Source organism: Oryctolagus cuniculus, chromosome 18 (genome assembly GCF_964237555.1).
Source record: "Oryctolagus cuniculus chromosome 18, mOryCun1.1, whole genome shotgun sequence".
Lineage (NCBI taxonomy): Eukaryota > Metazoa > Chordata > Mammalia > Lagomorpha > Leporidae > Oryctolagus > Oryctolagus cuniculus.
The window spans coordinates 5,386,340-5,400,462 of NC_091449.1; the positions used below are offsets into that span (position 1 = coordinate 5,386,340).

Consider the following 14,123-nt stretch of genomic DNA (forward strand, 5'->3'; position numbering starts at 1 on the left):
ACTACCATCAATTTATTTACATCTCAATAATATACTTAAATATTGAATCATTATTGATGATTGCTTATGCAATCAATCTTTCTGCATAAATGTAAACTTGTACAAACAGAATGATAAATAGTACTACCGGTCTGATAAATTGACAAAGCTAATAAAACAATAAGTGTATTTATGTGCTATTTGAGGAACACAGTGAAGTAAAATCGTTAGAATAATGTCTGATTAATGTAGCTGCTTAAATACAAGTCCAGACAGGTTCAACTTTGCACACACACACACAAATAAAGTTTGAATTTGGAAAAATCAATAGCCTGTGTCCCCTAAGTGATAATTACATTGGGAATTAGATGAATACTTTTGCCTTTCATGGAGTTATGAATGCAGCAATTACTCACAAGTCTCTTCAGATGAGAAATTCATGTTTTGTAGTAGCCTTAATAATTACACAACTAACTCTCTGAGAGATGTTCATAATTTTTAGTGTGAGCTGATATTAATATAAAGAATGTTAAATTACAGTAGACAATAAAACATGTAGTTCATGCTTCATATTTCCATACATGAATCACTGGATCAGAGAAATAATCTGGCATTGGGAGCTGACGCAATGGTCACCAGAGATTTGACAATGGGGATGATATACCTAGCACAAACCACCACTGGAATCCTGGGGAATTTCTCTCTTCTTTCCCATTATCTCTATCTCTATTTCACAGGATGCAAGTTTAGGCCCACAGATTTGGTCATCAAACACCTGACTGTAGCCAACTGCTTAGTCATTCTTTCGAAAGGAGTCCCCCAAACCATGGCAGCTTTGGGGATGAAGCATTTCCTCAGTGACATTGGGTGCAAGCTTGTGTTCTATGTGCACAGAGTGAGCAGGGATGTGTCCACTTGCACCACCTGCCTCTTGAGTATCTCCCAGGCCATCACCATCAGTCCCAGGAAAATTAGATGGGCAGAGCTTAAAGCAAAAGCTCCCAAGTACATTGGGTCCTGCAATATCCTCTGCTGGATGTTGAACCTGATACTAAATGTCATGGTACCTGTGTATGTGACTGGCAATGGGAGTGACAAAAACATCACAAAGAAAACTGATTATGGCTACTGTCATTCTGTGAGTCATGGCAAATTCACAGATTCCCTGTATGTAGCACTGGTGTTACTCCGAGATGTTTTCTTCATGGGCCTCATGCTGCGGGCCAGTGGCTTCATGGTTTTCACCCTGTACAGGCACAGGCAGCAGGTCCAATACATCCATGGGACCAATATCACCTCCAGGTCCTCCCCAGAGTCCAGAGCCACCCACAGCATCCTCGTCCTGGTGAGCACCTTTGTGTCTTTGTGCACTCTCTCCTCCATCTTTCACATTTGCTTGGCTGTTTTAAACAATCCCAGTTTGTGGCTGGTGAATACCTCTGCACTAATTGCTGGGAGTTTCCCAACTGTGAGCCCCTACATTCTCATGAGACATGACTCCAGGGTGCCCAGCCTCTCTTGTGCCCATTTAAGGAGTACCAAATCCCTTATTTAACAATACTGTGTAAACTGCATGCATATTTAAAATGGGTTTTTCTCTATATTTTTCAAGTTAGATTTTTTTACTTGAGAAGTAAAGTAATAGTAATAGAGCTCAGTACCCATTTATTCACTCCTAAAATCTCTTTTTTTTTCTTCTTCTTTTTTTTTTAACTTTTATTTAATGAATATACGTTTCCAAAGTACGAATAATGGATTACTATGGCTTCCCCCCCATACCGTCCCTCCCACCCACAACCCTCCCCTTTCCCACTCCCTCTCCCCTTCCATTCACATCAAGATTCATTTTCGATTATCTTAATATACAGAAGATCAGCTTAGTATACATTAAGTAAGGATTTCAACAGTTTGCTCCCACACAGAAACATAAAGTGAAAAATAATAGATGATTTTTTTTTAATGATGATGAAATCAGATCAGACCTATTGTCATGTTTAATCCCAGTGAGAGTCAAGTTGGGAGTTGATAGTTTCTTTTCTTTTTTTTTTTTTTTTACAGAGGATCAGTTTAGTATGCATTAAGTAAAGATTTCAACAGTTTGCACCCCCATAGAAACACAAAGTGAAATATATTGTTTGAGTACTCGTTATAGCATTAAATCTCAATGCACAGCACATGAAGGACAGAGATCCTACATGAGGAGTAAGTGCACTGTGACTCCTGTTGTTGACTTTACCAGTTGACACTCCTGTCTATGGCATCAGTAATCTCCCTATGCTCCAGTCATGAGTTTCCAAGGATATGGAAGCCCTCTGAGTTCTCCGATTCTTATCTTGTTTAGACAAGGTCATAGTCAAAGTGGAGGTTCTCTCCTCCCTTCAGAGAAAGGTACCTCCTTCTTTGAAGACCTGTTCTTTCCACTGAGATCTCACTCGCAGAGATCTTTTGCCAGAGTGTCTTGGCTTTCCATGCCTGAAATACTCTCATGGGCTTTTCAGCCAGATCCGAATGCCTTTAGGGCTGATTCTGAGGCCAGAGTGCTATTTAGGACATCTGCCATTCTATGAGTCTGCTGAGTATCTCACTTCCCATGTTGGATCACTCTCCCCTTTATTTATTATATCGGTTAGTGTTAGCAGGTACTAGACTTGCTTATGTGCTCCCTTTGACTCTTAGTCCTTTCATTATGATCAATTGTGAACTGAAATTGATCACTTGTACTAGTGAGATGGCATTGGTACATGCCACCTTGATGGGATTCAATTGGAGTCCCCTGGTATGTTTCTAACTCTACCGTTTGGGACAAGTCAGCTTGAGCATGTCCCAAATTATATATCTCTTCCCTCTCTTATTCCTACTCTTATGTTTAACAGGGATCCCATTTCAGTTAATTTTTAACACTTAAGAATAACTGTGTATTAATTACAGAATTAAACCAGTCATATTAAGTAGAACAGACAAAAAAACTACTAAGAGGGATAATGTATTAAGTTGTTCATTAACAGTCAGGGCTATGCTGATCAAGTCACCGTTTCCCATAGTGTCCATTTCACTTCAACAGGTTTCCTTTTTGGTGTTCAGTCAGTTGTCACCGATCAGGGAGAACATATGGTATTTGTCCCTTTGGGACTGGCTTATTTCACTCAGCATGATGTGTTCCAGATTCCTCCATTTTGTTGCAAATGACTGGATTTCGTTGTTTCTTACTGCAGTATAGTATTCTAAAGAGTACATATCCCATAATTTCTTTATCCAGTCTACCATTGATGGGCATTTAGGTTGGTTCCAGGTCTTAGCTATTGTGAATTGAGCAGCAATAAACATTAGGCTGCAGACCGCTTTTTTGTTTGCCAATTTAAATTCCTTTGGGTAAATTCCAAGGAGTGGGATGGCTGGGTCGAACGGTAGGGTTATCTTCAGGTTTCTGAGGGATCTCCAGACTGACTTCCATAGTGGCTTGACCAGTTTGCATTCCCACCAACAATGGGTTAGTGTCCCTTTTTCCCCACATCCTCGCCAGCATCTGTTGTTGGTAGATTTCTGTATGTGAGCCATTCTAACTGGGGTGAGGTGGAACCTCATTGTTGTTTTGATTTGCATTTCTCTGATTGCTAATGACCTTGAACATTTTTTCATGTGCCTGTTGGCCATTTGGATTTCCTCTTTTGAAAAATGTCTATTGAGGTCCTTGGCCCATCTCTTAATTGGGTTGTTGGTTTTGTTTTTGTGGAGTTTCTTGATCTCTTTGTAGATTCTGGTTATTAACCCTTTATCTGTTGCATAGTTTGCAAATATTTTTTCCCATTCTGACGGTTGTCTCTTCACTCTCCTGACTGTTTCTTTTGCAGTACAGAAACTTCTCAATTTGATGCAATCCCAATAGTTAATTTTGGCTTTGACTGCCTGTGCCTCCTGGGTCTTTTCCAGAAACTCTTTGCCTGTGCCAATATCTTGAAGGGTTTCTCCAATGTTCTCTAGTAACTTGATGGTGTCAGGTCGTAGATTTAGGTCTTTAATCCATGTTGAGTGGATTTTTGTGTAAGGTGTAAGGTAGGCGTCTTGCTTCATGATTCTGCACGTGGAAATCCAATTTTCCCAGCACCATTTATTGAATAGACTGTCCTTGCTCCAGGAATTAGTTTTAGATCCTTGATCAAATATAAGTTGGCTGTAGATGTTTGGGTTGATTTCTGGTATTTCAATTCTGTTCCATTGGTCTATCCTTCTGTTTCTGTACCAGTACCATGCTGTTTTGATTACAACTGCCCTGTAGTATGTCCTGAAATCTGGTATTGTGATGCCTCCGGCTTTGTTTTTGTTGTACAAGATTGCTTTAGCTATTCGAGGTCTCTTGTGCCTCCATATAAATTTCAGCACCAATTTTTCCAGATCTGAGAAGAAGGTCTTTGGTATCTTGATTGGTATTGCATTGAATCTATAAATTGCTTTTGGGAGAATGGACATTTTGATGATATTGATTCTTCCAATCCATGAGCATGGAAGATTTTTCCATTTCTTGGTATCCTCTTCTATTTCTTTCTTTAAGGTTTTGTAATTTTCATCGTAGAGATCTTTAACGTCCTTGGTTAAGTTTATTCCAAGGTATTTGATTGTTTTTGTAGCTATTGTGAATGGGATTGATCTTAGAAGTTCTTCCTCAGCCATGGCATTGTCTGTGTATACAAAGGCTGTTGATTTTTGTGCATTGATTTTATACCCTGCTACTTTGCCAAACTCTTCTATGAGTTCCAATAGTCTCTTGGTAGAGTTCTTTGGGTCCCCTAAATAAAGAATCATGTCATCTGCAAAGAGGGATAGTTTGAGTTCTTCCTTCCCAATTTGTATCCCTTTAATTTCTTTTTCTTGCCTAATAGCTTTGGCTAGAACCTCCAGAACTATATTGAATAGCAGTGGTGAGAGTGGACATCCCTGTCTGGTCCCAGATCTCAGTGGAAATGCTTCCAACTTTTCCCCATTCAATAGGATGTTGGCTGTGGGTTTTTCATAGATTGCTTTGATTGTATTGAGGAATGTTCCTTCCAAACCCAGTTTGCTTAGAGTTTTCATCATGAACGGGTGTTGTATTTTATCAAATGCTTTCTCGGCATCTATTGAGAGAATCATATGGTTTTTCTTCTGCAGTCTGTTAATGTGGTGTATCACATTGATTGTCTTGCGCACATTAAACCATCCCTGCATACCAGGGATAAATCCCACTTGGTCTGGGTGGATGATCTTTCTGATGTGTTGTTGCATTCTATTGGCGAGAATTTTATTGAGGATTTTTGCATCTATGTTCATCAGGGATATTGGTCTGTAATTCTCTTTCAGTGCTGCATCTTTTCCCGGCTTAGGAATTAAGGTGATGCTGGCTTCATAGAAAGAATTTGGGAGGATTCCCTCTTCTTCAATTGTCCTGAATAGTTTGAGAAGAATTGTAGTTAGTTCTTCTTTAAATGTCTGGTAGAATTCAGCAGTGAATCCATCTGGTCCTGGGCTTTTCTTTGTTGGGAGGGCCTTTATTACTGTTTCAATTTCTGTCTCAGTTATGGGTCTGTTTAGGTTTTCGATGTCTTCCTGGTTCAATTTAGGTAGGTTGCATGTGTCCAGGAATCTATCCATTTCTGATAGGTTTCCCTGTTTGCTGGCATACAAGTCCTTGTAGTAATTTCTGATGATTCTTTTTATTTCTGTGGTGTCTGTTGTTACATTTCCTTTTTCATCTCTGATTTTATTGATTTGGGTCTTTTCTCTTCTTTTTTTAGTTAGTTGGGCCAATGGGGTGTCAATTTTGTTTATTTTTTCAAAAAACCAGCTCCTCATTTGGCTGATTTTTTGTAATGTTTTTCTTGATTCAATCCTGTTGATTTCTTCTCTGATTTTAATTATTTCTCTTCTCCTACTAGATTTGGGTCTGGTTTGCTGTAGGTTTTCTAGATCCTTGAGGTGAATAGAAAGCTCATCTATTTGGTGCCTTTCCAATTTCTTGATGTAGGCACCTATTGATATAAACTTTCCTCTTAACACTGCTTTTGCTGCATCCCATAAGTTTTGGTATGTTGTGCTGTTATCCTCATTTACTTCCAGAAAGTTTTTGATTTCTCTTTTGATTTCTTCTATGACCCATTGTTCATTCAGGAGCATGTTGTTCAATCTCCATGTGTTTGCGTATGCTCTAGGGATTCCTGAGTTGTTCATTTCCAACTTCATTCCTTTATGGTCTGAGAAGCTGCATGGTATGATTCTAATTCTTTTGAATTTGCTGAGACTTGCTTTATGGCCTAGTATGTGGTCAATCCTAGAGAAGGTTCCATGTACTGCTGAGAAGAATGTATAATCTTTAGCTGTAGGATTGAAAGTTCTGTATATATCTGTTAGATCCATTTGGGCTATAGTGTCGTTTAAATCTACTGTATCCTTGTTGATCTTCTGTCCTATTGATCTGTCTATTTCTGAGAGTGGAGTATTGAAGTCCCCCAGTACTATTGTATTGGGGTCTAAGTCTCCCTTTAAGTCCGTTAACAAATCTTTTAGATAAACTGGTGCCCTGTAGTTAGGTGCATATACGTTGATAATTGTTATATCTTCCTGTTGAATTGATCCCTTAATCATTATGTAGTGTCCCTCTTTGTCTCTCTTAATGGTTTTTGTGGTAAAGTTTATGGTGTCTGATATTAAGATGGCTACGCCTGCTCTTTTTTCATTTCTGTTGGCATGGTATATCTTTTTCCAGCCTTTCATTTTCAGTCTGTATGGATCTTTGTTGGAAAGATGTGTTTCTTGTAAGCAGCAAATAGATGGGTTTTGTTTTTTAACCCAATCAGCCAATCGGTGTCTTTTAACTGGACAGTTCAGGCCATTCACGTTCAATGTGACTAATGATAAGTGGTAACTTTGCCCTGCCATTTGCCAAAGATAAGTTCTAATATATGCTTTGAATTCCCTGTCATCTTTTGCTGTGAGCTTTCCTTCCTTGGTTTCCTTCCTTTACCTTCTTTCATATTGATGACCGTGTTTCTTTGTTTCTGTGTGTAACACATCTTTAAGCATCTTTTGCAGGGCTGGACGAGTGGCAACAAATTCTTTCAATTTCTGTTTGTTATGAAAAGTCTTTATTTCACCTTCATTCACAAATGATAGCTTTGCAGGATATAATATTCTGGGCTGGCAGTTGTTCTCTCTTAGTACCTGGGCTATATCTTGCCATTCCCTCCTAGCTTGTAGAGTTTCTGATGAGAAGTCAGCTGTGAGTCTGATTGGAGATCCTCTGAGAGTAATCTGACGTTTCTCTCTTGCACATTTTAGGATCTTTTCTTTATGTTTCACTGTGGAGAGTTTAATTACAACGTGCCGTGGTGAGGGTCTCTTTTGGTCGTGTTTATTAGGGGTTCTGTGAGCTTCCTGTACTAGGATTTCTCTGTCCTTCTCCAAACCTGGGAAATTTTCTGCTAATATCTCACTAAAAAGGCCTTCTAATCCTTTCTCCCTCTCCATGCCTTCAGGATCTCCTAGAACCCGAATGTTGGGTTTTTTAATAGTATCCTGAAGATTCCCGACAATATGTTTTAGATTCCTAATTTCCTCTTCTTTTCTTTGGTCTGACTGTATCCTTTCCTGTTCTCTGTCTTCTAAGTCCGATATTCTCTCTTCTGCTTCTCCCATTCTGTTTGTAAGGCTCTCTATTGTGTTTTTCATTTGATCTATTGAATTCTTCACTTCAGTCACTATCCCAGTTTCCTGTTGTACTAGTTGTTTCGTTTCATTTTGATTCCTCCTTAATATTTCATTTTCACGAGAGAGATTTTCTATCTTGTCCATTAAGGATTTCTGTAGTTCAAGAATTTGTTTTTGAGAACTTCTTAATGTTCTTATCAATTTTTTGAGATCTGCTTCTTGCATTTCTTCTATGTCATCATCCTCATAATCTTGAATTGGGGTGTCTTTTTCATTTGAGGGCTTCATGGTGACTTCCTTGTTTTTATTACCTTGGTTTTTGCGTTTGTTATTTGTCATATTGGAGATATTCGGTTTCTTCACTGTGGTGCTTTTTCTTGTTATACTATGACTCTAGATTAAGTGGACTATCTGTTTTTGATGGAGCCTTAGGGCTTGAGATGGGTGTGGCCTGAGAGCTCTGTTTGGTGTCCCAAAGGTGACACTCCCAGGTTAGGCGTGGTAAACCTCTCTCTCTCTCTCTCTCTCTCTCTCTTTTTTGATTCAAAATGGAAGTTATTCTGCACAGCTGAACGAAGTTGGAGGTAGTTAGCAGGCAAGTGATATACCCACAGGAGCCAGAGATCGGAAGCTCTTTCCCAAGGACCACACAGGGAATCTGTTCTGTCCTCAGAGTGGGCTGAAATTCAAAATGGCCAACAGGCACATGAAAAAATGTTCAAGGTCGCTAGCAATCAGGGAAATGCAAATCAAAACCACACTGAGGTTTCACCTCACCCCGGTTAGAATGGCTCACATGCAGAAATCTACTAACAATAGATGCTGGACAGGATGTGGGGAAAAAGGGACACTAACCCACTGTTGGTGGGAATGCAAACTGGTTAAGCCACTATGGAAGTCAGTCTGGAGATTCCTCAGAAACCTGAATAGAACCCTACCATACAACCCAGCCATCCCACTCCTTGGAATTTACCCAAAGGAAATGAAATTGGCAAACAAAATAGCTGCCTGCACATTAATGCTTATTGCAGCTCAATTCACAATAGTTAAGACCTGGAATCAACCCAAATGCCCATCAACCATAGACTGGATAAAGAAATTATGGGACATGTACTCTATAGAATACTATACAGCATTCAAAAACAATGAAACCCAGTCATTTGCAACAAGATGGAGGAATCTGGAAAACATCATGCTGAGTGAACTAAGCCAGTGCTAAAGGGGCAAATATCATATGTTCTCCCTGATTGGCAACAACTGAGAACCAAAGGGGAAACCTGTTGAAGTGAAATGGACACTATGAGAAACAGTGACTTGATGAGCTCTTGTCCTGATGGTTGATGTACAATGTAATACTTTATCCATTTTAGTTTTTTTTTTGTTCTAGCACAATTGGTTGAACTCTGTAATTAACACACAATTATTCTTAGGTGTTTAAATTTTAACTGAAAAGTGATTCCTGTTAGGAATTTGGAAAACATTATGTTGAGTGAAATAAGCCAGTCCAAAAGGGAGAAATATCGTATGCTCTCCCTGATCAGTGACAACTAACCGAGCACCAAAAAGGAAACCTGTTGAAGTGAAATTAACACTGTGAGAAATGGTGACTTGATCAGCCCATGCCCTGACTGTTGAACAACTTAATACGTTATCCCTCTTAGTATTTTTTTGTTTGTTCTACTTAATACTTTTGGTTGAATACTGTAATCAATACACAGTTATTCCTAAGTGTTGAAACTTAACTTGGAGAGGCAAGATGGTGGAATAGTGAGGGCGCGCACCGATAGTACAGGAAAATTTAGTTTAATAAAGGGGGAGTTATGGTAGCCTCAGAAAAAAGAACCAGGAAAATATTGCAGAGGAAACTCTTCTGGATTGAGTGGGTGTGAATCAGAGGACCTACTGGGAGAACATGGTCGCCCACCGCGTGGAAGCTGAGCCGCGGGTGCCGCGGAAACCACAGGGTCTGCGCGCCAGTGCGGGAAGGAGAGTGCATGTCACACAGACAACAGCGGGGAGAGTTGCGACGTCCAGGGCTTCGAGTCCACACATCGGCACTGGAAGGGGAGGTGAGCTCAATAACCCGAGACATTGGCGGGGAAATGGGGGTCAGAATCTAGAGGGGGGCCAGAAAGTGCAGCAAACTCACTACCAGAAAGAAGGAAAAAGCTTGGGGGTCTCCCTTTCCCCTAACCTTGCAAAGGTTGCAAGGCTGCAAGGTTTGAAGAATTCCCAAGAGACAAACAGCAGGCCTCCTCTCTGGATTTACATATCAACAGCGGAGAGCTAAGGAACTGAGTCACTACAATTCAGTAGCCTAGGCAACCCAGTGGGAGTCCAGAGGAGCCTAAACAGACTCTGGGTAGAAGCCAGAGACTGGAAGCTAAATACCATCAATTCTGCACAGCCTTGCCATGCGGTGTTACTTACCCCCTGAATAAAATAAATAAATAAATAAATAAATAGAGAGAGATTTACCATGCATAACCTGAGGGTGTCACCTTTGCACACCCTTAACCAGGAAGAACCAAGCAGAGCTCTCAGGCCGCACCCATCTCAAGCCTCCAAGGCTCCCCCAACAGCAGGCAGTCCACTTAAAACGGACATAGTATAAAAAAAATTTAAAAAAAAAAGCACAGTGACGAAAGAAGAATTAACTATGCCAAGTAACAAACACAGAAATCGAGGGAACAAGATCAAGGATGACACTATGATGCCTCCAAATAAACAAATCACCCCAAACCAAGATTATGAAGATGATGAGATAGAAGAAATGCAAGATACTGATTTCAAAAAATTTATGATAAAAACATTTAGAAGTTTTCAAAAGCAAATCCTTGAACTACAGAAATCCTTATTGGACAGGATTGAAAATCTCTCTCGTGAAAATGAAATTTTAAGGAAGAATCAAAATGAAATGCAGAAAAAAGTTGAACAGGAAAGTGTGATAGTGAAGAGAAATCAAAATGAAATGAAGAGCTCAATAGATCAAATGATAAACACATTAGAAAGCCTTAAAAACAGAATGGGTGAAGCAGAAGAGAGAATATCAGACTTAGAAGATAGAGCACAGGAAAACATACAGTCAAACCAAAGAAAAGAAGAGGAAATTAGAAATCTAAAAAATATTGTTGGGAATCTACAGGATACTATTAAAAAAACCAACATTCGAGTTCTAGGAGTTCCTGAAGGCATGGAGAGGGAGAAAAGATTAGAAGACCTTTTTAGTGAGATACTAGCAGAGAACTTTCCAGGTTTGGAGAAGGACAGAGACATCCTAGTACAGGAAGCTCATAGAACCCCCAATAAACATGAACAAAAGAGATCCTCACCACGACACGTGGTAATTAAACTTACCACAGTGAAACATAAAGAAAAGATCCTAAAATGTGCAAGAAAGAAACGTCAGATTACTCTCAGAGGATCTCCAATCAGACTCACAGCAGACTTCTCATCAGAAACACTACAGGCTAGGAGGGAATGGCGAGAAATAGCACAGGTGCTAAGAGAGAACAACTGCCAGCCCAGAATATTATATCCTGCCAAGCTCTCATTTGTGAATGAAGGTGAAATAAAGACCTTTCATAGCAAACAGAAATTGAAAGACTTTGTGGCCACTCGTCCGGCCCTGCAAAAGATACTTAAAGATGTGCTACACTCAGAAACACAGAAACACGGCCATCAATATGAAAGAAGGTAAAGGAAGAACACCTACCAGTAAAAGAGCATGGGAAGCTCAAAGCATATACTAGAAAATATCTCCGGGAAAATGGCAGGGTAAAGTCACTATGTATCGATAGTCACATTGAACATTAATGGTCTGAATTCTCCAGTTAAAAGACACCGTTTGGCTGACTGGCTCAAAGAACACAACCCAACTATTTGTTGCCTACAAGAAATACATCTCTCTAACAAAGAGCCACGCAGACTGAAAGTGAAAGGTTGGAAAAAGATATTCCATGCCAACAGAAACAAAAAAGAAGCAGGTGTAGCCATATTAATATCAGACAAAATAAACTTTAATACAAAAACTGTTAAGAGAGACAAAGAGGGACACTATATAATGATTAAGGGTTCAATTCAACAGGAAGATGTAACTATTATAAATGTATATGCACCTAATTACAGGGCACTGGTCTATTTAAAAGATATGTTAAGGGACTTAAAGTGAGATTTAGATTCTAATACAATAGTACTGGGGGACTTCAATACTCCACTCTCAGAAATAGACAGATCATCCAGACAGAAGATCAACAAGGAAACAGCAGATTTAATTGACAATATTGCCCAAATGGATCTAACAGATATCTACAGAACTTTCAACCCTACATCTACAGACTTCACATTCTTCTCAGCAGTGCATGGAACCTTCTCTAGGATTGATCACATACTAGGCCATAAAGCAAGTCTCAGCAAATTTAAAAGAATTAGAATCATACCATGCAGCTTCTCAGACCACAGCAGAATGAAGCTGGAACTCAGCAACTCAGGAAACCCTAGAAAGTATGCAAACACATGGAGACTGAACAACATGCTCCTGAATGAACACTGGGTCATTCAAGAAATCAGAAGAGAAATCAAAAACTTTCTGGAAGTAAATGAAGACAACAACACAACATATCAAAACTTATGGGATACAGCAAAAGCAGTATTGAGAGGCAAATTTATAGCAATAGGTGCCTATATCAAGAAATTGGAAAGGTACCAAATAAATGAGCTTGCAGCGCATCTCAAGGACCTAGAAAAACTGCAGCAAACCAAACCCAAATCTAGTAGGAGAAGAGAAATAATTAAAACCAGAGAAGAAATTAACAGGATTGAATCCAAAAAAAAAAATACTACAAAAAATCAGCCAAGCGAGAAGCTGGTTTTTTTAAAAAATACACAAAATTGACACCCCACTGGCCCAACTAACCAAAAAAAGAAGAGAAAAGACCCAAATCATTAAAATCAGAGATGAAAAAGGAAATGTAACAACATATACCACAGAAATAAAAAGAATCATCAGAAATTACTACAAGGACCTGTATGCCAGCAAACAGGAAAACCTATCAGAAATGGATAGATTCCTGGACACATGCAATCTACCAAAATTGAACCATGAAGACATCGAAAACCTAAATAGACCCATAACTGAAACAGAAATTGAAACAATAATAAAGGCCCTCCCAACAAAGAAATCCCAGGACCAGATGGATTCACTGCTGAATTCTACCAGACATTTAAAGAAGAACTAATCCCATTTCTTCTCAAACTATTCAGAACAATCGAAAAAGAGGGAATCCTCCCAAATTCTTTCAATGAAGCCAGCATCACCTTAATCCCTAAGCCAGAGAAAGAAAATTACAGACCAATATCCCTGATGAACATAGACACAAAAATCCTCAATAAAATTCTGGCCAATAGAGTACAACAACACATCAGGAAAATCATCCACGCAGACCAAGTGGTATGCAGGGATGGTTCAACATTCGCAAATCAATCAATGTGATTCACCACATTAACAGACTGCAAAAGAAAAACCATATGATTATTTCAATTGATGCAGAGAAAGCATTTGATAAAATTCAACACCCTTTCATGATGAAAACTCTAAGCAAACTGGGTATAGAAGGAACATTCCTCAATACAATCAAAGCAATCTATGAAAAACCCACAGCCAACATCCTATTGAATGGGGAAATGTTGGAAGCATTTCCACTGAGATCTGGGACCAGACAGGGATGTCCACTCTCACCACTGCTATTTAACATAGTTCTGGAAGTTTTAGCCAGAGCCATCAGACAAGAAAAAGAAACTAAAGGAATACAAATTGAGAAGGAAGAAGTCAAATTATCCCTCTTTGCAGACGATATGATCCTTTACTTAGAGGACCCAAAGAACTCTACGAAGAGAGTATTGGAACTCATAGAGGAGTTTGGCAAAGTGGCAGGATATAAAATCAATGCACAAAAATCAACAGCCTTTGTATACACAGGCAATGCCATGACTGAGAAAGAACTGCTAAGATCAATCACATTCACAATAGCTACAAAAACAATCAAATACCTTGGAATAAACTTAACCAAGGACGTTAAAGATCTCTACGATGAAAATTACAAAATCTTAAAGAAAGAAATAGAAGAGGATACCAAAAAATGGAAAAATCTTCCATGCTCATGGATTGGAAGAATCAACATCATCAAAATGTCCATTCTCCCAAAAGCAATTTATAGATTCAATGCAATCCCAATCAAGATACCAAAGACATTCTTCGCAGATCTAGAAAAAATGATGCTGAAATTCATATGGAGGCACAAGAGACCTTGAATAGCTAAAGCAATCTTGTACAACAAAAGAAAGCCGGAGGCATCACAATACCAGATTTCAGGACATACTACAGGGCAGTTTTAATCAAAACAGCATGGAACTGGTACAGAAACAGATGGATAGACCAATGGAACAGAATTGAAACTCCAGAAATCAATCCA

General features: G+C 39.1%; 1 protein-coding gene across 1 annotated transcript; it reads left to right on the forward strand.

Annotated features, from left to right (window-relative positions):
- Positions 1-607: 607 nt before the first annotated feature.
- Positions 608-1,534, forward strand: ORYCUNV1R1610 (vomeronasal 1 receptor oryCunV1R1610). The gene is given in 1 exon segment (NM_001167297.1): positions 608-1,534. A coding segment is annotated over 1 exon segment (927 nt).
- The last annotated feature ends 12,589 nt before the right edge of the window (positions 1,535-14,123 follow it).